The following is a 26,699-nucleotide window of genomic DNA, read 5'->3' as shown; positions in this document are numbered from 1 at the left end:
AATCAAATAATAGAGAAGTAATTACAAATTCTGAATGCAGTTAGAGGATCCTGGGAGGCAGAGTGACAACACCTAGTCTGAGCTGTGTCTCTGACTCATTTTTTACTTCAGCAAGGTATTTAACATCTCTGTACTTTTGACATAATTGTAATAATGCTAATTGATTTTGTAGGTATGATATTAAGCATAACTCAGGAAACAATCATAGGCTTTTAGGAAAAGTCAGTTTAACTTGGGAGAAAACCACCTCTGCAACTTAGAAAGTAAACTTAGAATTATATCTCCTTTCTGCTCCTAGCACATTTTGAATGAATTGGATGAGAATTTGATTAAATAATAGGATTTGCAGTTTTAATATACAACATAGAAAATAAAATGGAAAATGTTAAAATTTCCATTCCAGAAGTAAAATCTTCAGAAATGCTTTTCTTTTTTTCTATCTTTTGGGAATCAAACTTATTTAGCTTTTTAGGCTTTCACTGAGTGTAAATGCTTAAAATAAATAACAAAGATACTGTTATATTCCATTTTCAGAAAAATGATAAAAAATTTGGAAGAAAATGCCTAAAAGGAATCTCTAAATCTGTGTTTATGGGTAAATTTTTAAGTAACTGTCTTAAATTAAGGGTGTAGTCCATTTGTAAATGCTAACTTACTAAACATGGTTCTTTCAATAGCTTTTTCTCCTTATTTCTTTTATCTTGTATCCTTTCATGATAGCTTGCTTAAAACACCATTTAAAAATTTTTTTACATTAGTATATATTTTTGTTTTGTAATTGTTTTTAAAAGTTATTTATTAGCTATACAACTTTCCAGTTTAAAACAATATTTTTGCCTTTACATTTAATCCTCTATCAACAAAGTTTAAAAAATTTTACTGAGGAGGAAATTGGATTTTAGAAACTTAGAATAATTTATATCAAATAATATAGTACTCAAAAAATAGCCATTTGAAAACTATTTTAGTTTTACAAAAATTGAAAGTTTTGAAACAGCCTAAAGCAAAAACATTATAAAAGAAATACAACCATATAGTGAGGAATTAAATAATCTGATACCACTTTATCATGAACCAGACTTACAAAATAACAAGATTTACTATGATGAATGACAGAGACCAGACTTTCAAAGCATTTGAAATACCTAATATCTAAACATTCCTTCAACATTGTAGAAGATGTTTAGAATTATGATTACGGTGGGTGGGGGCTTGCCTGGGGGTTTTAGGCCATCATTTTAGCTCAAGTCATGATCTCAGGGTTCTGCGATGGAGGCCTATGTCAGGCTCTGGGCTCAGCATGGAGTCTGCTTAAGACTCGTTCTTTCTCCCCCCAGCCACCCTGCCCTGCCTCACGCATGTGTGCACACTCTCTCCCTCTCTCTCTCTCAAATACATAAATAAATCTAAAAAAAAAAAAAAAGGAATTACAATTGGGCACTGAAGAAATATTGAAATATTCTCAGGAATTGTGCTAAAGATTATCAAATTAATATAATGACTTTAAAATATATATTTATAATGACAGATTGAAAGGCCTTATTATTGAAGGAGCTGCCAGACTAGAGGTTTTGTCCTTTCTCTGGGAAAGATCAGATTTGATGACTTTAATGGAGATGAAATGGAAATTTCAGGACACCAAAAGACAGAGCCTGCCAAAACATTTTACTGGGCCTTTATTTTCTACCAAGTCTCATGTGTAGCACTATGTATACGTGTTACACAATCTCTAGCATCTCCCAGAGCTCTTTCAACGTACACTGTCTCTTATACAAGAGCCAAAAGCAGACACAGATATAAGACCATAATTTGTTTTGAAGCTCTTTAAGTTTTTAAGTTAATTTATTCTTTTCTTTTTTTCCCTTTTTTTAAAATTTTATTTTATTTTTTTCAGTGTTCCAAGATTCATTGTTTATGCACCACACCCAGTGCTCCATGCAATATGTGCCTTCCTTAATACCCACTACCAGGCCATCCCAACCCCCCACCCCCTTCCCCTCCAAAACCCTCAGTTTGTTTCTCAGAGTCCACAGTCTGTCATGACTTGTCTCCCCCTCTGATTTCCCCCAATTCACTTCTCCTCTCCTTCACCCAATGTTCTCTGAGTTATTCCTTATGCTCCACAAGTAAGTGAAATCATATGATAATTGACTCTGCTTGACTTATTTCACATTTATTTATTTCTGAAATAAAGTACTTGACCCCACAAATACAGAAAGGAACTTGATGAACCAAAGAAAATATATTAATTTCAACAGATAGCATAAATGCAAAGTTTGGAAGGCACAAAAATTTCATAACTTTGAATTATGGACTCCTCAGTATTTTATCTGATAGCTGGTAGTGGATTAAAACAATGAAGATCTGATTACTATCACATAAGAAAAATGAGACATTATTTTTACCAATGGAAAGTAAAAGAAAAAGTCCCCATCAATAATCCAGGAAAATATATTGGTTTCTTTTCAGTCAGGAGAACAATTTGAATCAGAGTCACAAATAAATGGTATCACATCATACACTCATCTCCCAGGTTAATGTGAATATACTTAGTGAAAGTTTATTTTCTTTCTTTAGCTAAATAATTTACCCTTTCTGAGCCTTGTTTCCTTGAGTGATGATGATGTTTGAATGACCTCACTTCCTTTTATTATGGTTTGACCCCGTGTATTAACCTCATAAGAGAATGCTTTCTACTTCCAAAATCACTTTATGTGTTTTTTAAAAATATTTTTATTTATTTTCCATCTTCATTTTCTTTTGCTTGCTTATAATAAACAATTATTCTTACTTCTTATTTCCTGTAACATTGGAAAACTTTATATGTTTATAACTCTACCATTGATGACATGTTAAGAAATTTCCATCATGTGGAGGGGTAACTTTTACTTTTTATTACTTGAACTTCATGACAAATTTAAAAATTAAATGATAAATAACCATAAAGGTACAAATGATATTTTAAAAAAATAACAGCAGAGCTGTTGTGATTCTGCTTGGGAAATTTATTTATTACCAAATGAAAAGTGTGAGTCAAACTAATAATTTATTATGAGATAGGTATGATAATAGCTTTAGCCCATTAAGATGGCCTAATTTTAATTATATTAGGTTTTAAGTTTAAAGTTTTTCAGTTATTTATTTTCTCTTGGGATTTTATAAATTCAAATATCTCTTTAAAACTGAGATAAGCTGGCACACACCACAATGTCATATTTGCAAATCAATAAAAACTTTACAAAAGCCATAGTTTATTAAATATTCTCAGTCACTGCTGAAGGAGGGGAGATGATGGAGGGAATCTGATAGAGACATCTAATAAATTCAGCAGACAAAAAGAATTTGGTCTCAGGCACCTGGGTGGCTCAGTTGGTTAAGCATCTCGCTTTGACTCAGGTCATGATCCTACATTGGGCTCCCTGCTCAATGAGGAGTCTGCTTCTCCCTCTTCCTCTGCCACTCCCCATGCTTGTGCTCTCTCTGTTGCTCTCTTTTTCTCCAATAAATGAAAATCTTAAAAAAAAAAAAAAAGAATTTGTTTCTAATAAGCAACTGTAAAATTTTAATAGCAGATGCTGAGAAGTTCTAAAATTCTAACTTCAATTCATAAATTTTTTTCTCATCAACTCACCAAATATTTTGTCGAGTACCTGAACCAAGTTGAATTGCGCCCCAGAAAGTGATACGTTCGATGCTAATTCCCATTACCTGTGAATGTAACTTTATTTGGAAATAGGGTCTTTGTAGATGTAATCAAGTTAAGGTAAGGTCATATTGAATTAGGACAAACCCTAATCCAGTGGTCTGGTGTCCTAGTATGAGGAGAGAAATTTAGAGGGACACGCAGAGGGAAGATAGCCCTGTGAACAGGCAAGCGGAGAGTAGAGTGTTGCTGCCACACACAAAGGGATGCCAACAATGGCTGGCAGCCACCAGATGCTAGAAGAGGCAAGGAAGCATGCTTTCATAGAGGTTTTCAGAGGGAGCATGGCCACAGTGACTCCTGAATTTCACACTCCTATCCCCCAGAAATGTGACAGAATCAACTTCTGTTGCTTTAAGCCACCACCCGCTGTGTGGTAATTTGTTACAGCAGCCCTACAAAACTGATACAGTACATAACTACCTACCACCCAGTGGGATACAGCAGAAACAAAAAGAATCAAGTCCTTCATTTCATGGCACTTATATAACATAAACATATATATATAATATTTCATTATATTTGAATATATTTTTCAATTTCCTTAATGACGAGGTGTTCCTTTCTTTACATATTAGGTTGAACTGTAAGAAATGGTGTGCATTTGGATGTTTTTGACCTTCCAAAATGGCAATTTCATATACTTCAAATTAATACACATAATACATCTCTAGGCATTTGATTACTCCAGGTACTTTGTATGAGGGGAAACATACAACATTTGTCCTTTTTTGTCTGGCTTGTTTCACCTGGCATAAGGTCTTCAAGGCTAACATTTCGTTGTATGTATATATCTCATTCTGATCATCCATTCATCTGTGGATGGACATTTGGATTGTTGTCCACACACTTTTTGTCTGTCGTGAATAATGCTGCTATAAACATTGATTTACAAATAATGGTTCATATCCCAATTTTCAATTATATCTGTTTTCTACGTATGGAGTGTTATTTATTTTTCTTTTTACAATGAGCATTTTAAAAAAATACATTTATTTATATAAGTAATCTCTGCACCTAACGTGGAGCTCAAACTCATGACCCTGAAGTCAGGCATCCAACACTCTTCCAAATGAGCCAGCCAGGCAAACCTAAAATTAGAATTTTTAAATCATTATTTTTTTAATAAATAGTAGAAATTTATTTCTCACAGTTGTGGGGGTGGAAAGTCAAGATCAGGGTACCAATATGATTGGGTTCTGGTGAGAACCTTCTCCCAGGTTGTACACAGCCATTTTCTCCACTTATCTTTTAAAAAAAATTTTTAAATTTTGATGTACTATATGTTGGCTAAATGAACATAATTAAATCATAATTTTATCACAATCTTATTTAGTACTGAAAAATATGTTAACTGAGAGAATTAGGAATAACATTAAAATCTAAGGACAGTTACCTCTCTATTTTGCAAAAAGGTAACTCAGAAGATAAGCAATGTAGCAGAAAACACTGCCCTTGAAGTATTTATGATTCAAGTATGGAAATATTACATATATTTTATGAACAACTAAGACAAGCTCAAGTCTTGCATGGAGAGCTTTTCCTTTTTGATGATCTTTAGAGAGCACCACTCACCATCTCAGCTTTTCTTAAGAAAGATCAGTCTTGTTTCCAATGAAATATTATACTATTAATATTCTAATATTTATATATAATTATTAATATTTTTGTTAATAAATTTACCTTATATAATACATAATAAATTAATATATAGAGTTTGTTTAATGGTATAATTATTTATTAATACTTAATAATAATTAATTGATTGATAATTGTTGAAATTTAATACAGACAACAGTAGATACATTGACAACCTATATTGTTTTCCCAAGTGATTTATGGAGTATAGTCATTGAAAGTAATTCGATTCTTTTTTTTTTATCCCATTTTTTTCCGTCTTTTATTCTGATGGGTGAAAGGAAGAAACATGTTTTAGGGACTGTGGTATTTTATAGGGCCTTAATTGTATATAATTACATTTAAATGAACAAGAGTATACCACTGGCACAGCTAAATCTATAAGAAAGTAAATCTTACTATAACAGTGTTTGACTGCTTTGCCTAATTTGAAAGGTGGAAATGTCTCCATACCTAAATATATACAATATATCTGAAGTAAATTGTTAAAATTGTAGTAAGATTTTATGCTTCTGTTGGCTTTTTTTTTTCCCCCACAAGCAGACTCTTGATGGATGGACCAATGGTAATGACAGATCCCTCCAAGAACTCCCAGACAAAAGAAACATGAGACTACCCTCATGATGGGGGAAAAAATGTGTTTGTTTATAACATCAGATGCCCTTGGTTAGGGTATTCATTTCTATCTGAATTTTGCTAAATTTGCAAATATCTCAATATCTGCAATGCCAAGTTGAGGACAGTACTGTATTGTAAATAAGCCTCTTTAGTGTAGTTGGTGTTGGCATCTAGAAGGAGATGATTTTGTCTTTCATGACAAACGTAAAGGCCATCTAGAAAAGTTTTAAAAATATAATTCTAAGATTATCTTATCAGTTGGAAAATATTAATTGATAGCAAACCTATTCATCTTCCCAATTGCTCATACTTCTGTTCCTTGGAAATTCTCTTCTCACTTCTCTCCCCTCTAAAAGCTCTGGGCGGGGGGCGGGGTGGGGGAGAGAACATCTTTTTTTTTTTTTTTTTACATTGGAAGCCATTTTAATGCCATAATTAAACCTAATTTCCTGTATATTTTAATCTAAGCTAATATTTTATTGAGAGAGAGAGAAAGAGGGTGTGTGCACGCATGAGTGGGGGTGGGGTGGAGGGACAGAGAGAGAGAATCTTAAGTAGACTCAGCACCCACTACAGAGCTGACATAGGGCTCAATATCACCACCCTGACACCATGACCTGACCCAAAATCAAGAGTAGAGCCCTTAACTGACTGAGCCACCCAGGTGCCCCAATATAAACTAATATTTTAAATGTAATTCAATATATTTAATATAAACTATATATAAAAGCTTTTAGTGTACATAGCACCTGGCATTAAACAGGTACCCCATAAATGTTTGGATTTTAAATGGTTACTAAGATCACAGAGTAAAATATCAGTTCTCCTAAACTAAGTTGCTATAAATGATATCATATGAATGGATAAAAGGAATGACTCAGTGAAAAAACTGGATCTCCAAATGCTTAGAAGAGCTTTTCTGCAATGAGTTATTGCATGTGTTCTTGTATTTTGTCTGACTTCTTTCCCCACTTAGCAGTGTGATTTATACAGCACTCCACTTCTTTCTGTACGTTTTGGTTATTTTGGTTACAATGTTTGATGGAAGGATTATGTTATAACAGGTAAATTACACATCTTCATGGAAAATTGATTGCTATTGTTTCTCTCAAATTAAAAAAAGGAGAGAGGGAAAATGAGTGGGGGTGGGGTAGTGGAGAGGATAGAGAGAGACAGAATTTTAAGCAGGCTCCTCACTCCCTGCAGAGCTGGATGTAGGACTTGATATCATGACCCTGAGATCATGACCTGAGCCAAAATAAGGAGCTGGACGCTTCACCGACTGAACCCCCTAGGGACCCCTTTAAGTGTTTCTCTTTAGACTGTGAGGTAAATGCAGATACAGAAAGAAACTTAATATACACCTCCCTTCAGAGAGAACTCCTTTGAAAGAAATAGGCAAAATTTAAGCCTCTCCCTCTCTGGTGCGCATGAATGAGGCTTGCCAACCCGTGGGCTTCTCTGGAGAATGATCAGGCAAGGACAAGGCGCTTCTGTTGGAGAATCACCCAATGTTAGCCTCTGATGATCTTTCCCGTGAGCCTATTCATTCCTCCAGAGAGGAATCCCCATGCTCTCTGGCCTGGAAAGTGGCGGGAGGAATAGAGAGTGGGCTGCTGGCTGCCAGGACAGAAGTATCCTGGTGGTGGTGGTGGTGGGTGGTGGTGGTGGTGTGCGTGTGTGTGTGTGTGTGTGTGTGTGTGTGTGTAGGTCGGGGGTTATTTCAATCTGTAGAATGAAGTACTCTCCCCTGACCTCCCTCGTGCCTGTGGTCATGCTACCCAGAGCCTCTCTGGTTCAACCTTAGTGGAAAGTAAGCCTTGTTGTCTGATGGGGTGAGAGAAACAGTATTCATGGGCTGCTCAAGGTTTTGGTGAGAATCTGTGTGTCAACCTGTCACCTCCAACCCTGTCTTTGAAGCTAACTGATGTCTTTAGCCCTGAACCCTGCTGGGGAATTGCAGAGCAAGTTAGCCTGCTGCTGCTTGTCCCCCAGTGTTAGCAGCCTTGCCAGCTCCCTCACATGCTTTTTATATCCACAGACGTGCTGACATTGCAGGCCAGGAGTTTCCTCTGCTCCCTTTCTCTATGACCTTGTCCGTTCATATCTTCTCCATTGTGAGAAAGAGAAAATAAATTCATGTATTCAATCCAACCAAAAGTCTCTACCCCCTTCCTAAGGCTTACTTTCAAAAATACACAACCCATTGTTTTCCCCTTGACCAGGATAAACATAGAGAAGAAAGGAGGAAGTATTGTCACTGCGAACAGACTGGTTTTATGGAAAGAAAAGGTCATTTTCCCCTCTGAGAAAGATTTTTCCTTCCTGAGGAAAATTTTCTGCAGAGGCAACTAAACTTTTATCTGGTTCATTGTAACAAGTTACATGCTGGGGATACAACAATTAGCAAGGTGTGGACTTTGCCTTCAAAATTCTTATAGTCTTTTTTTTTTTTTTAAGATTTTATTTATTTATTTATTTATTTGGCAGAGAGAGAGACACAGCGCGAGAGGTAAACACAGGCAGGAGGAGTAGGACACTCCTCCTGAGCAGGGCTGAGCAGGGAGCCCTATGGCCTGCTGCATCCCAGGACTCTGGGATCATGACCTGAGCCAAGAGCAGACCCTTAACAACTGAGCCACCCAGGCGCCCCCAAAAATCTAATTCTAAGCAGTTAAGAACATGCAAAAAACTGACCACATGATAATTCCATCACCTGGCACAGTGCCTGGAACAGAGCAGGCATGTAAACAATGTTTATCGAGTGGATAACTGCTATTTTGGTCTGTAAGTATAGTATGGGTCACAGTGGCGGAAGTAATTAATTTTGTCTTGAGGGGTGGTCTGGGGATGTTCAGTTTCTATATTTAACTACATTTGGTTTCACGTAGACTTCATTTGTATTGTCCTTAATTTTCATTTTAATAGTTATTTTCATTCCTTGCTTGAAACACGGCCCGCCGAGGCCGCCACGTTTAGGCTTCCACAGGGTGTAGCACCGGGCAGAGCAGAGAGCCCATAATCAGTAAGGGCTTGCGGATACTGCCGTTCCCTCAGATTGCCCCTGCTTCCGGGCAGCTGTCTCCTCTCCTGCCAGATTCACCTGATGTTCCTTTGGAGAAGTGCATGTCTCAGGAACAAACGAGTCACAGCCACGCTCAGGAGCAAGCCTGATGTTCACTGCAGAAGAGCACAAGGGAAGGCTCCCATTTGCCCACGCAGCCTGTTTCCCTGTGTGTTGCAGGCGTATGTGGATCACAAGGCAGGTCCTGCGGAGTTCAGGTTAAGGGCATGCGCCGGCAAGGTGGAAAGACTTCAGCCCGATTGGGCTTCCATAAACTGGTTGTGTGATCTTAGGAAAGTGACTTAACCTCTCTGATCTTTTCATTTGTATGATGAGGTTAATAGTACTTGCCTTAGAGAGTTATTTAAGAATTAAAGTAGATGTTTATAAAATACACAGCACAGTTCTAGACTTAGAGTAAAAAGAAAAGTCAGAAATAAAAGTATACAGTTATATCTAGCAGACTCTTTATTACTCTCTGTAATGCATAAATTTCACATACTCTAAAAACTCACATTCTAATTTACTTCCCAAGGTGGCCATGTTAATTGTCTTTCCCATTTTTTAACTGTTTTTGTTGGCCTCAGAAGGACTGAGAACTAACTACTTTGTTATAATAGACTTAAAGTTTTTTGTATATTAAGTCCATAAATCATTGTTTCTCAAACTTTGCTAAACATTGGAATCAACAGTGTTTTAAAAATTCCATGCACCTGACTGTCACCTTTAGACATTTGATTGAATTCCTGGGCATGGAGATTTTTTTCAAGCTCCCCAAGTGGTCCTAGTGGGCAGTAACATTAGGAATCGCCTTTATAATTACATAAAAATTGAGAAAGAGATACATGAAAAGACCTAGTGGTCATAGGTTCTATAGGATAAAAATAGGCTAACAAATAATTCATTTGATTCCAGTTCTTTTCTGGAAACCATAGGTATAAAATCTGTTTGAAGATTATGCAAATATTTCTGCCCTTCTAGGCTCCTTAGCTTCTAAAATTTATGAAAAATCACTGACAGCACACAGAACTTATTTTGAGGATGAACACAATTTTTCATCAATACTTTTGACTTCAAAAGTGATTTGATTTGATTTTAGAGAGAGGGTGTGCACATGAGGAGGGTGGGGGAGTGTTGTGGGGGGAGAGAAGATTCCAAGCATGTTCCACACTCAGCACAGAACCCATCATGGGGCTTGATCTCATGACCCTGAGATTGTGACTTGAGCCAGAATCAAGAGTCAGACCCCTTAACCAACTGAGACACACAGGTGCCCCTCAAGAGGGATTAAAAAAAACAAAAAACAAAAAACAACCTCAGGAAGTGGTAAAGTGAGGTTTCCTCTACAACTTTAAATAGAGCTTAAAGATTTATATCCCCCTGGTAGCTTGACTATCCATTAGGACATCAAGAAAAACAACGCATATCACCTCCCTAGTTGTCATTTTTCCCTCTTCTTCTTTTAAAAATAAAAGCAGTTTTTTATATACAAAATGAATTACTGTTCCTTAGGCACTTGTCCTATGACAGAATATCTAAAAGTATTTCATCAAAATTGCCACAGTCCTGTCAGGTAGAAATTATGATTTCCATTTATAAGTCAGGAGCATTTTAGTTGGTTGCTTGAGGGCACACAGCTAGGAAGTGGCTCAGCCAAAACATGGAGCCAGGTCTTTGTGTTTAAACAGTCTTTGCTTTGTCTGCACAAGCAGCCCATTACCACTGGACACTCAAAGAGAGGCAGGGTCCCTTCTCTGTTTCTGCAATTGAAAAGGATCTCTCCTACTTAAGGTAACAGAGAGCATCCTTCTGTATGAGGGAAGGGTGGGAAGTCCAGGAGAATTTCTTGAAGACTCTCAGCGTGGAGCTGGAGCCACATTCAACCTCATGGATCATGTTGAACCTGAGCCCAACACTGGACTTGTGAAAAATTCACAGTAAAGATGTTTATGAAATTTCTTTTGTTCTTGTAGCTGTTTCAGTGGGGAAAATGGTGAAGATGGTCAGTTTCATTCTTGTCACCACCATTCTGGTCATGGGCATGGAAAGCTCGGTAAGTGCATTTATTTACATATTTATAAAACTTGCTTTGACTTGAATTTTCTTTTACTTTACAGAGAACCTTAGTAATTTGTCACTGAAAAAATTAACTAATGGGAAAATATGAAGAAGGTTTGTGAAAGCACCTGCCACATCATAGGCACTTACCAAGAGATATAATTTTTTTTCTCAAAGTAAAAACTAGTATTCACAATAAATAAATAAAATCTTTCTGAATTTACTGGGGCTATTTGGGTAGTTAAATAATGTCAGAAACTTGGGGAGCCTGGGCAGAGGGTTAAGCCTCTGCCTTTGGCTCAGGTCCTGATCTCAGAGTCCTGGGATCAAGCCCCACATTGGGCTGTCTGCTCAGCAGGGAGCCTGCTTCCCCATCTCTCTCTGCCTGCCTCTCTGCCTACTTGTGATCTCTCTGTCAAAATTAAATAAAATCTTTAAAAAAATTAAAAAAAATAATGTTAGAAATTTAAAACTATCCGTAATATTTAAAACTGAACTGGGGCTTTCCCAATATTGAGCTTTCCCATATTGAACACTATTAGTGTAAACTAAGCAAATTATTTGAAAGAAATTACAATGAACTCATGCCTTCCTCCATTCATAAATAAATAAAAGGGAGAAAATACACATTTAAATACCCAAAGAATGGATAAAGAAGATGTGGTCCATATATACTATGGAATGTTACGCCTCCATCAGAAAGGATGAATACCCAACTTTTGTATCAACGTGGACTGGAAGAGATTATGCTGAGTGAAATAAGTCAAACAGAGAGAGTCAATTATCATATGGTTCTGCTTATTTATGGAGCATAAGGAATAATATGGAGGACATGGGGAGATGGAGAGGAGAAGGGAGTTGGGGGAAATTGGAAGGGGAGATGAACCATGAGAGACTGTGGACTCTGAGGAACTAAATGAGGGTTTTGGAGGGGAAAGGGGTGGGGGGTTGGGTAAGCCTGGTGGTGGGTATTATGGAGGGCATGTATTGCATAGAGCACTGCGTGTGGTACATAAACAATGAATTCTGGAACACTGAAAAGAAATTTAAAAAAAAATTTTTTTTTAAATTTAAAAATAAAAAATAAAATAAATACCCAAAGTTCTGGGAAAGAGAAAATTCCTAAATTTTAAATAAGCTCACTAAAACCATGCATGCAGTCTCATAATGAGATGTCAAGGTAAAAATGGAAAAATGGAAAAAATTGGTGTTTTGTCCTTTTTTCCCCACTCTATGTCCAGTAACTCTAATAGCATCAAGTATTCAAGAGACTTTATTGAAGCTTCTAGTTTCTCTGCCTCTTCCAGAAGCCCCATTCCTCCAGCTCATCTTCCCAAGTAATTCCCCGCTGTGGTCGCTTTCTTTTTGGAAAGTTCTCAGTTAGATGCCAGTTTAGAAGGGTGCTGATAAACTCTTTTGCATCCAATATTCTTGGTTTTTTGCCCTTTTAGAGAAGATAAATGCTTAACTGGAAAACTCAGTGTCCTCCCACCCCTTTCTGAAGTAATTGAGGGAAAAACAAAAAAATAAGCAACAAGTTAAAGTGACTTCACTAGAATTTGCACAGGTGAGTGGGTGAGATACTCACGGATATGAGTCTAAACTAGCATCCCTTATAAAGGTGACAACATGTCATCAGATTATAAGTATTCCATTAATTAAAACATTAATACCCAAAGTTCATTCAAATGCCTTGTTTATTTTAGGGATTGACACACTAACAATGTGCAACGATGCCATAAAAACTGTACTGTCAGGAAAGCATTTAGGTGGCATCATGAAGACAGACTGCAAGTAGGGCTCTTTAGCTAGATTTGCATACTGACTCCTCCTACCTGCTGGAAAATTCCTGAGCAAGTTGCCTCACTAGGATTGAGCCAAGTCCTCCCTCCTGGAATCATCACGAAGTTCAAAAGAGATGAGTCTAAAGCTCTTAGTATAGTCACTCAGATTATTTCATATTAATATATAATTTTTTGGTTCAAGCAATTTACCGTACAAATAGTATCAGAGCTTTCAAACCACTTTCTGGTTGGAATAATATTCTGAAATGGGAATTGGGGACAAAACTGGTTCATTAATTTGTCCAACTTGTTAGGAGCATTTATTTCCCAATGAGAATGAGATGCACATCGCTTTGCAGGCCCTTGAGAACTGTCTCCAGGAGCAGGCACGGCTCAGAGCCCAGGTGCACTTGCTTGAGACCCGGGTCAAGCAGCAACAAGTCAAGATCACACAGCTTTTGCATGAGAAGGAAATCCAGTTCCTTGATAAAGGAGAGGAGAATACTGTCATTGACCTTGGAGGCAGGAGGCAATATGCAGGTCAGAACCTGTTTCTCTTATGTGCTTCAAGAACTTATAGTATACATCCATGTGCAATGTGGTCCTCATTATTTGGTACTTTGGATTTTGCTAAAGTGTTTTTCCTATTCCAGTAACAAGCAACATGAAGCATGATTCTAAATTTAAATATCTTCTACCACATTTTATCCTTTCTCTCTATAATCTTTGCAGGGGATGTTTAATACCAATGCTAAATATCTCGGAATTTCTATAGTTTAATGAGAGATCAAAGACAATAGATTGTTTACATCGGTGTGCAAATAACATGATATTTGTGAAATTTTACAGTTGAGTTTTGTTTTTATTTGTGCATCATTTCTTGTTATATTTATACAGTTTCCCTTCTGAAACCACTATGTGCTTTAGCATAGTAAAGAAGTTAATAGAATAAAAGGTTGGGGAAAGAAAAAGGATTACAATTATTTAGGGAAATGCAAGAGTTGTGTTTACGTGTATATTTTATGGTTTGGTAATTTTTCCTTTTGATTGGGTCAGTGTTTCCACCCCAAAACTAAATGATCTTAGACTGTCAAGGTATTGCACATATCACTACATGTAGAATTATTCCTTATAGAAAATTGTTCACTCGCCTTCCTCCAGGCATCTTTTATAGTAAACACACCATAGTTGTCAAAAATGATAATGCCAACTAGAGCACTTTGTTCCTATGTCTGCTCTAGCTTCTGTCATGATGTACTATAATTTCTTTGTCTATGCATCTGTCCTGATCAATTAACCTGGCACTTTGTAAGATCTGGGATGATGTTTCATCATTCTTTCTTCCCTCTTGCCTCTTCGAGTACCTGGAATATAATAGAGCTTCACGTTTATGAATAAAAGCAAGGTAGTAAGTACATTGAGATAGGAAGCCCCAGATAAGCAAATGCAAGTTGGAAAATGGATCTGACTATAATTGAAAAACTGTAGAGGCTGAAGAGATTCCAGGCTGATAGAATAAAGACATCTTTATTTTGTGTTTCTAAATATACTCATTAGGGTAGGATATAGGAATTGTGAGAATTTTAGAAACTATGCTGCAACAAAATGCTCTCTTTTTCTTTCTTTACCAAGAACCTAATTTCCTGGTCAGACTTTCATCCAGGGGCTCCTGACACTCTGTTGTCCAGCCCCTTGATCTCCTACCCTTAATTCTTGGAGTCCGACAGCCCCTCCCCCTTTTAGGGATCAGAAGGAGGCCTGCGGAACAGGGATTGGAGGTAGCATTAGGATGGCCCGTGGCTCTTTGCCATTGAAGAAAGAGGAACCAAGGCCGGCTGGGGTAAAAATAGGCTTGGGAAACAAAGGCACCGTCTGAGGCAGTCTCGGAGGCAAAGAACCAGGAAGTAGAACCTAAAAAGAGACCCATGGGGATGATTAGGCAAGACAGTAAAAGAAGGCTCAGGAAAGCAATCAAACAAAAAGAAAAATGAGTAGAAACTCCTTGAACCACTGTAGTGTGTGTATGTGTCTATCTTATAACATTACAACACATATAATAGATCTTTTCTGGTTTTGGATATAACATTGGAAAAAAAAAAAAAACTCAGAAGTTAATAGATCTGTGTCATAGGAGCATTGAAGCCTGGTTTCAAATTCCAGCAGCCCATCTTGCTACCTGTAGCCTTCGGGCAAGTTATTTAACCTTTACAGCCCTCATATTCCTCATCTGTAAAAAAGAGGAATGGTAAGAATGTTTCTTTGTTGTAAAGATTAAGAGTCAACACATGTAACATGATTACAATAGCATTCAGTGCAAAAGAAGCACTCAACTAATGTCAGCCTTCTATCCACATTGTTATAAACTCTCTCCCTTGTTTTCACAGGAGCAAGCCTACACACCTACCCCCCTCAAGAATCCTGTCCTCTCCAAGGGACCAACATCCTTTCTTCTTTTAAGTTTCCTTCTTAATGTTGCCTGGGGGGTGGAGAATGACTATAGCGGGACGAACTCAAGCATTTCCTAGCATGCCCCTGGGCGGCAGTGGAGATCCTGCTGGCCTTTCTTTGAGCTTAGAATGACTTTGGTTCTCAGCTTTGAGCTCAGCCACCATTCTGGGCCAAGAGGGAAGTCCATTTGGCAGGCTGTCATGTCACTTTGTGAAGCTTAAACATTCAACCTTCCAAAATGGCTTGCTTTCTGCATGATCAGAGAAAGTATTCACCTCGTCCAGTTCAGTGCAGTGTTTGTCAGAGGGCAGGAAATCTTGGCCTCAGTCTAGTATTATGTAAGTATCCAAAAATTCCTTTTTGTTTTTTAGACTCCCATGAGCACAGAGCTTTCTAACCCTGCCCTTGCCTGCCTATTCTCCAGAGAGCTGCGTGGGTCAAAACATTTTGAAAATCATAGTTTTAAAAACCTAGTTAATGTTTTACACCCTAAGTTGCTTGAACTTCCTGCTATCATAGTGTAAGTAAGTTACATTTCCCCAAGGCAGGCTTCTTATGTCTAACTTACTTCTAATGGAGAGTTTTGTTACTGGTGCTTTTTGATATTCTGTTTTGTTTTTTACTTGCTGGGTGTTTTTTGTTTTTGTTTTTTTGGTTTTTGAAAGTTGAAAGGTTTCCTCAATTTAAGTTGTGTTTGTTTTTTCCCTCTGGGAAGAAGGAAAAAAAAATTAGAAACACAAACAAACTTGCAGTTGGCATAAAATAGAAACAAATAGAAAATGTTGGCTGCAAATGCTATATTCACAAAGTTTTCCAGAGGAAAAAGTTATAGCTAATCATTTCCATCTTTGCCTGGAAAATAGTCTGAATCTTTGGAGTCTTTGACAGGAGATTGTACATAAACAAAGCACTCCTTCCTTAACAAGGTTAAATCTGCTTACTTTAATGAAAAGTGTACAACTTACTTGACCACAAAATGTAAGCTTTTGAACAACACTGAACTAATTTTAGGTAGTGCTTTTCATCTTGTTTAATTGCCAAAAAAGGATTTTTTTTTTTTTAAGGATCCAGCATGCATAAAGAATGGGCTTCTGAATCTCATAAATAAACATACAAATAAAGCCTATATCATTACAAAGATGAGCATCTCACCAAATCAGTAGTATATGATTGGTCTTAACCTTGGGAGGGTTTTTGAAACCTTTTTTTTCTCTTTATTTTCTTTTCTCTCCAAATTTGTATTGCCTATTCCACCAATATAATGTGTAGTATATTTTATTTGTAACAAAACAGAGTTATAGAAAATTTGTCATCAAAGCAATGAAAATGAAGAAAAAACTTTAAAGTATGATAATAGGATAGAATCCTTCCATCAGGAACAGAATTTTTTTAAAAAAGAAGGAAACTAACAAAATTATAAGGGTAAAATGTGAAAGTTAACTATAATGTTAAGTTACAGTATTTTTACTCAAAAGTCTATAACTAGGTATTCTTGAGACCATCTCTTTCTAGTGGCCACTACTTCAACCAACTTTTAAACATAGCTTCCTAGGCATTGAAACAATAGTGAAGTCAATACTTGCCATATTCTCTAAGTGTGTACCTATCAGCCTGGATGAGACCCAGTGGGCTATTAATTTATCTTATCCTCAAGTAATTTAAGAAATAGATACGACTTTCTGCTGACAAATTGGTATATATGTTTGCTTTAATATCAAAGAAATATGGCAAAGAAGAACATAGGAATAAAAGGAATAACAGAAGCTTACAGTTTTTCACAAAAGCATCTAAGAATGCATGGACTGTTAGAAATTTCAGTGGGTTAGTAAAAAAAAAATCTGTTGAGACTGGGAAGTTATAAGAATCTTAACAAGAAGATTACTATTTTGAATTAACCTCAGGTTGTTCAGAATGATTTATAATCCTCTGAGTCAAGATAACCCATATTAAATTATTTGTTTGAGGTTATATTTCTACTTTCATTTCAGCTTCCTAGGAGAGAGAACTTCTACTATTCTGTCAGATGAAGCTCTAAGTTCCAATTAAATACACTGTAATTAACTGAACATATGTAATTTTTAATTGTTTTCCATAAAAATCAGAAATGAGAAACCAAATCCCTCTTTTATTTTCATGATCATGTCAAGGAGTCAGATGGTAATTAAATAGTAGGAAAGGAAATAAGACTTTCCTAATATCTACTGGAATATGTCCAAGATGCAATTTAAAAAGCGATTATCTACACCATGTGTTTATCTGTCTCCATTAGTATTGAGTAATCTTATCCAGAGGCTCTTGTGGGGGGCGTGGAGGAAGACACATAACAAATTATTACATTACCTTGTTTTGCAAACAGACTGTTCAGAGATTTTTAATGATGGTTATAAGCGCAGTGGATTTTACAAAATCAAACCTCTCCAGAGCCCAACAATATTCTCCGTTTACTGTGATATGTCTGATGGAGGAGGATGGACTGTAATCCAGAGACGATCTGATGGCAGTGAGAACTTTAACAGGTGTGCTAATTATGACATAGGATTTATTTGGAGTAGCATGTGTGAGATTCATAAAAAGTTAAGCCTTTTAAAAATTATATCCTGAGGTCTATAATTAGTATTTCACTCTCTAAATAAGAATATTGAGGGGGCGCCTGGGTGGCTCAATGGGTTAAAGCCTCTGCCTTCAGCTCAGGTCATGATCCCAGGGTCCTGGGATCAAGCCCCACATCGGGCTCTCTGCTCCGCAGGGAGCCTGCTTCTCTTCCTCTCTCTCTGCCTGCCTCTCTGCCTACTTGTGATCTCTGTCAAATAAATAAATAAAATCTTAAAAAAAAAAAAGAATATTGAAAGCGCATTTACTAATTGAAAAAATGCTGGGGGGCGTGGTAGTTGGGAGGGGTGAGCACCTCGGTTACTACAAAGGTCCTGGGTTTTGCTAAAATCAGCTTTCACTTTAAATTTTTTAGAGGCTGGAATGACTATGAAAATGGCTTTGGAAATTTTGTTCGGGAAAATGGTGAATATTGGCTGGGTAATAAAAATCTTCACTTATTGACCAGACAAGGTAAGGTTTGCCTGTTATCAAATTCACCTGAAGTACAATTAAAAAAAAAAAAACAATAAAATGTTTTTCACTAAATGATAGGCAACGGAACCAATTCAGTAACTGTTGTGTTTTGCAGGCAATGATCCCTTTTGGGCAATAGTCCCTTTTATGCAACATGGCCACTGAAAACTAGGACCAGAGGCAAAGAAACTAGATCTGCACTGGGGGTGGGAGATTTCTCATATATTTATTTTCTATTTCCAGAAAAGAAATGGAATGTCGTCATCCTTCCTTTTTTAATGCCTTGAGTTCCTCAAAATATCTATACTGGGTCAGCTATCTATTGCCACAGTAACAGTATATAACAAACCACTTCAAGATTTACTGGTTTAAAGTCACAGCCATTTATTATTGCTCACAAATGTACAAGTTGGCTGGGCAGTTTTGCTCATCAGGGCTGCCGATGTTGGCTGGGCTTGCTGGTGGGTCTGTGACCAATTCCCTGGTCTGTGGGAGGCTGGCTGCTATAGCCTGCCCTCAGATGGAATGATTGGGCTCTGCTCTATACAGTCTCTCTTCCAGGTAGCCGGCCTGAACTTGTTCCTGTAGCTCAGGCTGAGTTCCAAAAAAGAGAGGGCAAGTACGAAAGTTGCTTGAGATCTAGCCTTAGAACTGGCACATGGTCATTTTCACTGCCTTCTTCTGGTAAAAGCAAGTCATGGGACCAGCGCATTTTAAGGGGAAAGAAATGGACTTAATGGAAGGAGTTACAAAGTCATATCGCAAAGGTTGAGACAAACAACTGGGGCATTGGGGCTGTTTTTGCAAATAAATACCATAGTAAATATCCCTGTCTCCACCGCTCTCAGCTTTCATTTTTGAGAATTTCAAAGATACTGCAAAACTGAAAGAAGAGTCAAATTACCACATAGTTTCTACACTAATATTTTACTGTTTTTGTTATTTTAATCACATATCTATCCCTCCATTGAGCCATTTTATATTATTTTATTGACACATTTCAAATTGAAAACACCTATACAATTTCCCTCATGTCTTATGTACTGCCTGGGTATCTTCTACTAGCGTTCAATATTTGTCTAAAATACCATTAGTGTGATGAATTTTCTGAGCCTCTCATTTCCATGATCATTTACTCCACCTCATTGCCTTCCTTGCCTCAAGTGTAAATCTGAGATTGTAGACACGCCTACTCAGGTCTGATTCAGAATGTTTTATAAAAGGCAATTGTATTGCTCTAGAAGGCGTGCTCTATCCCACTGGTGATGCATTAAACATAAAAGCAAGGGTTTGCTTCCTTCATCCAAGTTAAGGAAAGTGATTGTTGTTTCTATATTCATAATTCATAAGTTGGATTATAATTATAGGGATCTTTGAGACACCAGAATAATAGAGAGGATAGATAATCCTAGAAGCCCGATACCTTTCTTTGCTTGCCCTTCTTGTGATCAATGCTCTCTAAATTTACATAAGATTTCCCCTGCTTCAATGTATTTATTTTCCTACTTTGGAGTGTTTTATGATAGATAAACAACACTTACCATACCCGCTTTTTTTTGCACGTTAATATTTATCTGGTTTCTTATTGAAACTATGAAAACTTTAAGAAGTAACCCTTGGCTCCTTCTAAAGTTCAAAATCATTTGTCAGATTATTATTAAATGCTTATTTACCAGAGGCACATTACCAACAAATCTCCTTCCCCTTCATGTTTTAACTGGTATTCAGGTTCCTACTCCCATGACAATAAAAATGAATTTAGCAATTTCAGGCTTCACAACCACATATCACATCATCCCAAGGAAAACCCAACCTTTTGCAATTCTTTAATTGTGAGAGCACTTAAGGCTAGTGAACTTCCTCTGAAAATAGCTTTATGCCCATTACATAAGTTTTGACTGGAAATGTTTGCAATAACATTAATTTAGGAATGGCCTATAATTGCATTTATATTTACTTATCGACCATAAAGATATTAAGATGGTTACCTGAAACATTGAGTCTGACTTCACATCTCTTCGACAATGCAGAAGTATTTTTGGGGGGGAGTTAACGTAGTCTGGCTTACTGTTCTCATCCACTTCACAGACTGGGCTCAGATAAACTTTATTGCCTTTTGATGAGATTAGATGGTCTCTCTCAGAATCCCACATTAGAGAGCTCCATGGGAGGAAGGATCTGTGGGGCTAGAGTGCCAAGGCCAACAAGAGCCCACACTCCTCCCCACTCAGTAAGGGTCAGTCCAGCAATCCCTGCCCAAACAGCCCTGAGCTTGTTTCCAGGACCTGTGCAAGCCTCCTTTATCTATCCCCCCTTGAAAAGATTGTCCCTCTGGTGAGTACACCCTTAAGCCCGAGGGGAGGCAAAACAACAGCTTTTAGTGTGGGTATAAACAGAGCTTTCATGTGCAGCCTGGAACAGCCACAAATGTGGACAAGGTCCCTTTCTGTGAGTGATGGGGATAGAGATAGAGATAAGAAAAGAGGGGGCAGACCATACATGAGACCTGCGTGATGGGGTCCAGAGGGTCTCTCTCCCTGGGCCTCCACATTCTGGCTTGGAACCCCGAAGAGACTAAGATACTAAATTCAAACCCCGTCTTATAGGTCATTGTGAAATCTTAGTTGTCAAAGTAGAAGGATAGAATATATATTATCTAACAATTAGTCTGATTTATAACTTTCTGGTTCCTGACAATAGTTCTGTTTGTCAAAAAAAAAAGAATAGTTTTTGTGATTCACAAATGAGGATACCAACTAGTTCAATTATTATTTACTTTTAAGATCAACATTCCTATTGAAAGTAAGAAAAAGAAGATAAATGTTTAAACTTCTTAAAACTTCTATTCTTTCATTGTTAGGCTTTTGTTTTGTTTTGTTTTGTTTTTCCTAGAGAGAGAGAGAGAGAGCGAGAGTGAGCATGTGTGTGAGCAGGGGGAGGGCCAGAGTGTGAGGGAGAGAGAGAATCCTAAGCAGGCTCCATACCCAGGGTGGATCCCGATGCAGGACTTGATCTCACAACCCCGAGATCATGAACGGAGCTGAAATCAAGAGTCGGATGGGGCCACCAAGGCAGTGCTCCTTGTTATATTTCTTAATCTATTAACTAAATAATGACTTATTTTCTGTTGTTCTTTGTCAAGTGAATTGCACTAGCTTTTACCTGTGATAGATCTCTACAAAACTCCCACTTTTAATATTGTGTCTCTAGCTATTTTCAAGTAAAATACACAATAAAATGTTCATGTTGTAAACACACTGGAATTACTGTTTATTCTTTGAAAACTGACTCATGGCAGAAGGAAATGGTTTAAGTAAATTAGAGTCAGGAGTTGTTTTAAAACCTCAATAAATCAATGTCATCTCACACATCAGAAATATCCTGTAATTTCTTGCTTGTTTTTTTTTTTTTAGGAGACTACACTTTAAAAATTGACCTTGCAGATTTTGAAAAAAATTGGCGTTATGCACAATATAAACTTTTCAAAGTTGGAGATGAAAAGGTACTCAAATTTTCAGATAAGTAACATCATGAATTAATGTGTAAAATACAAACCCTGAAGTCAGGGAAAACAAAGATATACAATAGGACCTGTTCTTTTGGTTATTAAATAAACATATTATTAACATTAATATTAACATTAAATTAACACATTATAGTGACAACTGATAGTGGAAGTTGCCTCTTTTCCTTTAGAATTCCTATGAGTTGAATATTGGGGAATATTCTGGAACAGCTGGAGACTCGCTTGGAGGGAATCTTCATCCTGAGGTGCAATGGTGGGGTAGTCATCAAAGAATGAAATTCAGCACACGGGACAGAGATAATGACAACTATGAAGGGAATTGTGCGGAAGAAGATCGGTCTGGCTGGTGGTTTAACAGGTTTGCATTTTATAAACATAGTTGTGATGGTGTTGATGATATCTCACTGGTGAGCATTAATTATAACATGAGGTAATGTTGTCTCCTTTGTAGTACTGACATTATTGAGTAATCATCCTTATTAGAATTCTTCAGTGATGAAGTATTTTTGAGGATTTGTTCATTGTGTGCATTAATAAAGCTTGAGAGGTGTTATAGAAATACGACTTATGCAAAGATTGCTTGCAAAACAAAAATGGGTGAGTTATCATAAACAGTTGACCACAAATTAACATGAAGATATAGAGAACATTTATATAGGAGAAATACTTTCAGCATTCTAATAACCAGTTTGGTCTTCGCCTTCTCCTATCGTATGAAATGGCCATGTTATTTTTGTAATTTTTTCTGTGTAAAACTACTTTTCAATCACTCTGAATTCCATTACATCACTGAATCCAAGCTCCTCCCAATACAGAAATTTCCTCTACAATATTCTTTTTAAAAGTTTTTAGTTTTTTATTAACATATAATGTATTATTAGCCCCAGGGGTACAGCTCTGTGAATTGTCAGGCTTACACATTTCACAGCATTCACCATAGCCCATATCCTCCCCAATGTCCATAACCCCACCACCCTATCCCCACCTCCCTCCCCCCAGCAACCTTCAGTTTGTTTTGTGAGATTAAGAGTCTCTTATGGTTTGTCTCCCTCCCCAGTCCCATCTTGTTTCATTTTTTTCCCTCCCTACCCCGTATGACCCCCCCACCCTGCTTCTCAGATTCTTCATATCAGGGAGATCATATGATAATTATCTTTCTCTGATTGACTTATTTCGCTCAGCATAATACCCTCTAGTTCTATCCACGTCCTTGCAAATGGCAAGATTTCGTTTCTTTTGACGGCTGCATAGTATTCCGTTGTATATATATACCACCTCTTCTTTATCCATTCATCTGTTGGTGGACATCTAGGTTTTTTCCATAGTTTGGCTATTGTGGACATTGCTGCTGTAAACATTCGGGTGCACGTGCTCCTTCGGATCACTACATTTGTATCTTTAGGGTAAATACCCAGTAGTGTGTTTGCTGGGTCATAGGGTAGCTCTATTTTCAACTTTTTGGGGAACCTCCATGCTGTTTTCCCTTTTACAATCTTCTTGACACCTAATTCCACACTCTGGCTGAATATTTCAGTGTTACTTTTTCAGCTAGTTCATTCCATTTTTTAATTGCACTCAGTTTTTCCTTTTATTAACTTGAAACCTACCTTCCTGTATCTTGCCAGATTTTTTTCTCAGTAGTTAATAGAGCAACTGTAAATCCCTTTCAACAGAACCCTGCAGGCAATGGTTGAGAAGATATTTATTATATTCCTCAATATTTTCTCTTCTCTAGGCCAGGTATCCTTGACTCGTTTAACTGTTCTCCACCCAAGATGGTTTCCAGATAGTTCCCTCTGTTGTAATTACAAAGTTTAGGCAAGAATGGAAACTCCATACAGTCTTCCTTAAAAATAACCTGATGGGTCCGCTATGTCTGCAAAGCAGATGCGCTCCCACTGCTAGGCGGTGCACAAGTGTTGAATGGCTTTTCTCTTTAGAAAACGAGGACCACCTCAAAATGTCTAGACATTTAGATTTTCCATTATGGAATCTTCAGTAAGTGAGTGTTTCTGGAGTGTCAGATTTTCCATATTATTGAAGACTATGTATTAAGTTCCACGATCCAAATTTTAACCTTATTTTTGTGAAGTAAGTACTTTTAAAGCATTTTGCAGTTCTCTATCTTATTAAGTGGAGGTAGACAAGGCATATGTTAATTTTCCCTAAAAGCATGAGATTCCTTCCCAGGAACATCAGTTATGGGATGTGCTGCTTTTGGAGTTGTAGATTCTATGGCAAGACAGCGAGTGGTAGGTAGAGTGGCGTGTCAAGTTGAAACTAAGTGCTTGTAAAAAAAACCAGAGTTTTCTCTGGACCTTGCTTTTTTAAAAGTTTGAGTCCATGTAATTTTTGGTCACTTGTAAAGGAACTAGAGCACATACAGCAGTGAGAGAGGACAGAGGAACAATGGTGTCTTTCCATCTTAGCAAATCAAAGGTGATGAGAGTCTTTTCCCTGGTGGTTTTCTTGTGCTTTTAAAAAGCCTTCTCTTCCTCCTCCTTTTTCCTCCCCTGTCCTTCTAAATTAGCATATGTAAAAATGATCAGCATTATGTAAAACTTATTATCCATAAATCACTAAGTTGCAAGATCTCTTAATGTTTGATTTGGAACAGAAGGCCAGACGCAGAAATAACAATCCTATCAGTTAACATTACCATGAACTTCCCTGGTTGACTGGCTGCTATTGTGTCTAAAGGACAACCAGCACATATTAACATGGGCAAATAAATGATTTACTTGACTCTAGATATAGGGGTTCAGAGATGACAAAGAAAGGCAGTTCAGTAGCCGGGGCTGCCAAAGAATCCTTCGTTATCCTTGAAGCCAAAGCAGATGATAAATCTGTACAGGTGGAAAATCAGTAAAGCTGGAGAAAAAGTCAATTGTTCCAGAAGTTTGGTGCTATTTCTACCATGCCTCCGATTCCTCTTGTTTAATCCTATCATCTTCTTCTTCCTTACCCTCATTTTTTTTTTTTTTTTGGCATCCTCAAGTTCTTCTAACGTACATGAAGTGTGGCACTTCATAATCATCCCTCACTTACAAGGCATTCTTTCGCCACATAGCAAACCAGTCACTGAGTGTGGCTGTCTTCTCTGCTTTGCTCATGCAAATGCCCACAGCCACTTCACCAAGGGAGCCCCAGCCATCTCCCCAACTAGTTGCAAGTTCAGGCTGCTTCAGAAACAGCTGGAAAATTGGTCTCAGAATAGCAAGATTTTTTTATGTTTACCATGCAGTCAATTTTCCTAATTGGATTCATATCACAGACCCAATAAAAATTGTATACATAGTAAATGTCTCTAGGAAAACAGAAATAGGCCAAAATATAAAATCAGGAGGCTCAGTTTAAAGTATTTTTTTTCTAACATTACTTTCTATGCAGTTTTTAAAACACAGTAGGTTTTTGATACTTGCGGAGTTAGCGTACATGGTTTCAGTTATAGTCCGTTAAATTAGGAGACTGGAGGGTCAGCAATTGGAAATCACTAAGCTGGTTAAGTGATCCACGCCAAAACTCAGCAACTAGGTTACATTATATGCTTTTTTGATTCAATAATTTAGGTACTTTCCATAGATTTTTCAGAACTATCCCTTGTGAACGTTCTCCTTATATCCTATTATCTGCCTTCTCTCATTGGTTAATCAATAAAGAAATTGGTAGCAACTCATTCCTAAGAGTACACAGAAAATTATCACGTGCCTTTAGTTATCCATATCAGGGGCAAAATGTACAGGTTTTAAAGGAGGAAGTGGGACATTTTAAAATTTATGATCAGCCAACCAATTTATCTAGATTGGAACGATATATGTTAAAAAATTAACTCGGCAACTCAGACAAACGATTGTTGGTTAATTGCTGGAAAAACTTTAAGTGGTGGTTTAGGTTTTGTTCCTACCCTTGGGGTTAAAATAATGGACATGTTGGCGATTTTTAAAGGGGGAGGAAGGGAGTTTGCTGTGCAAAAGCTGAGTATCAGCAGCAGAAGGATGAACGTCTGAGTGTAATTATCCAGGGGAGCTGGCAAGAGAGCGCCCGGCCCCACCTGATTTTGTTAACCCGCACCTGGTTTTGTTAACGCTTGCAAAGGCCGAAGGTTACAAAGTCGTGTTTTTGTGTCCTTGTTTTCCCTTTTTCTGTGTAAAAGCGATTAAGAACAGAAATGCTTTTTTTCTACAGACACTGCAGGTGACCTGGGTTGTATCTTAAGATTTGTTACAGCCGTTAAGATCCATCCGTGGAAAAAACCCATCTGTTGTAGAAATCTCCTGGCTTTTGGAAATTAATCAATATTCCCTTGTCTGGCAAAATGGCAGGATTCATAGTCAAAATGATTTTTTGATCATTTGCTAGCCAATGAAAGGGTTTTAGGAGGGCGATTTTTCTGGTCTGACTGTTTTGTGTGTATTTTTCTTCCCACTAGGTGTCACTCCGCAAACCTGAATGGTTTATACTACACCGGGCCCTACACGGCCAAAACGGACAATGGGATTGTCTGGCATACCTGGCATGGTTGGTGGTATTCTTTGAAAGCTGTGGTGATGAAAATTAGGCCAAATGATTTTATTCCAAATACTGTTTAATTTTCCCTGGTGGGCTTTCTTTCTGTAATTAGTCTAGGTTTAACGTGATTTGAAAAATAACACTTCTGAACATATACGTGCCTATATGACGATGGTAACTGTTATGGGTACTTCTTTTCATTCCCACTTACCTTGATTCCTTAATGGACTTTCAGTATGGAAAATATTTGTATTCTTCAAATAAATATAGATTATTGAATTCTTA

The 26,699-nt window shown here is 37.3% G+C and overlaps 1 protein-coding gene across 1 annotated transcript; it reads left to right on the top strand.

Moving 5' to 3' along the window:
* On the top strand, positions 1 to 26,699 carry FGL1 (fibrinogen like 1). Its single transcript, XM_080797814.1, has 8 exons — positions 1 to 115; positions 10,997 to 11,076; positions 13,225 to 13,405; positions 17,670 to 17,829; positions 18,279 to 18,376; positions 21,793 to 21,881; positions 22,076 to 22,263; positions 26,335 to 26,699. Exons 2-8 carry the CDS (start codon positions 11,014 to 11,016, stop codon positions 26,492 to 26,494), a joined length of 939 nt encoding a protein of 312 aa, XP_080653940.1. The 5' UTR covers positions 1 to 115; positions 10,997 to 11,013; the 3' UTR covers positions 26,495 to 26,699.

This window comes from Martes martes, assembly GCF_963455335.1.
Source record: "Martes martes genome assembly, chromosome: 2".
NCBI lineage: Eukaryota > Metazoa > Chordata > Mammalia > Carnivora > Mustelidae > Martes > Martes martes.
The sequence above is the reverse complement of the archived record's forward strand: the minus strand, read 5'-3'. Positions and strand labels throughout refer to the sequence as shown.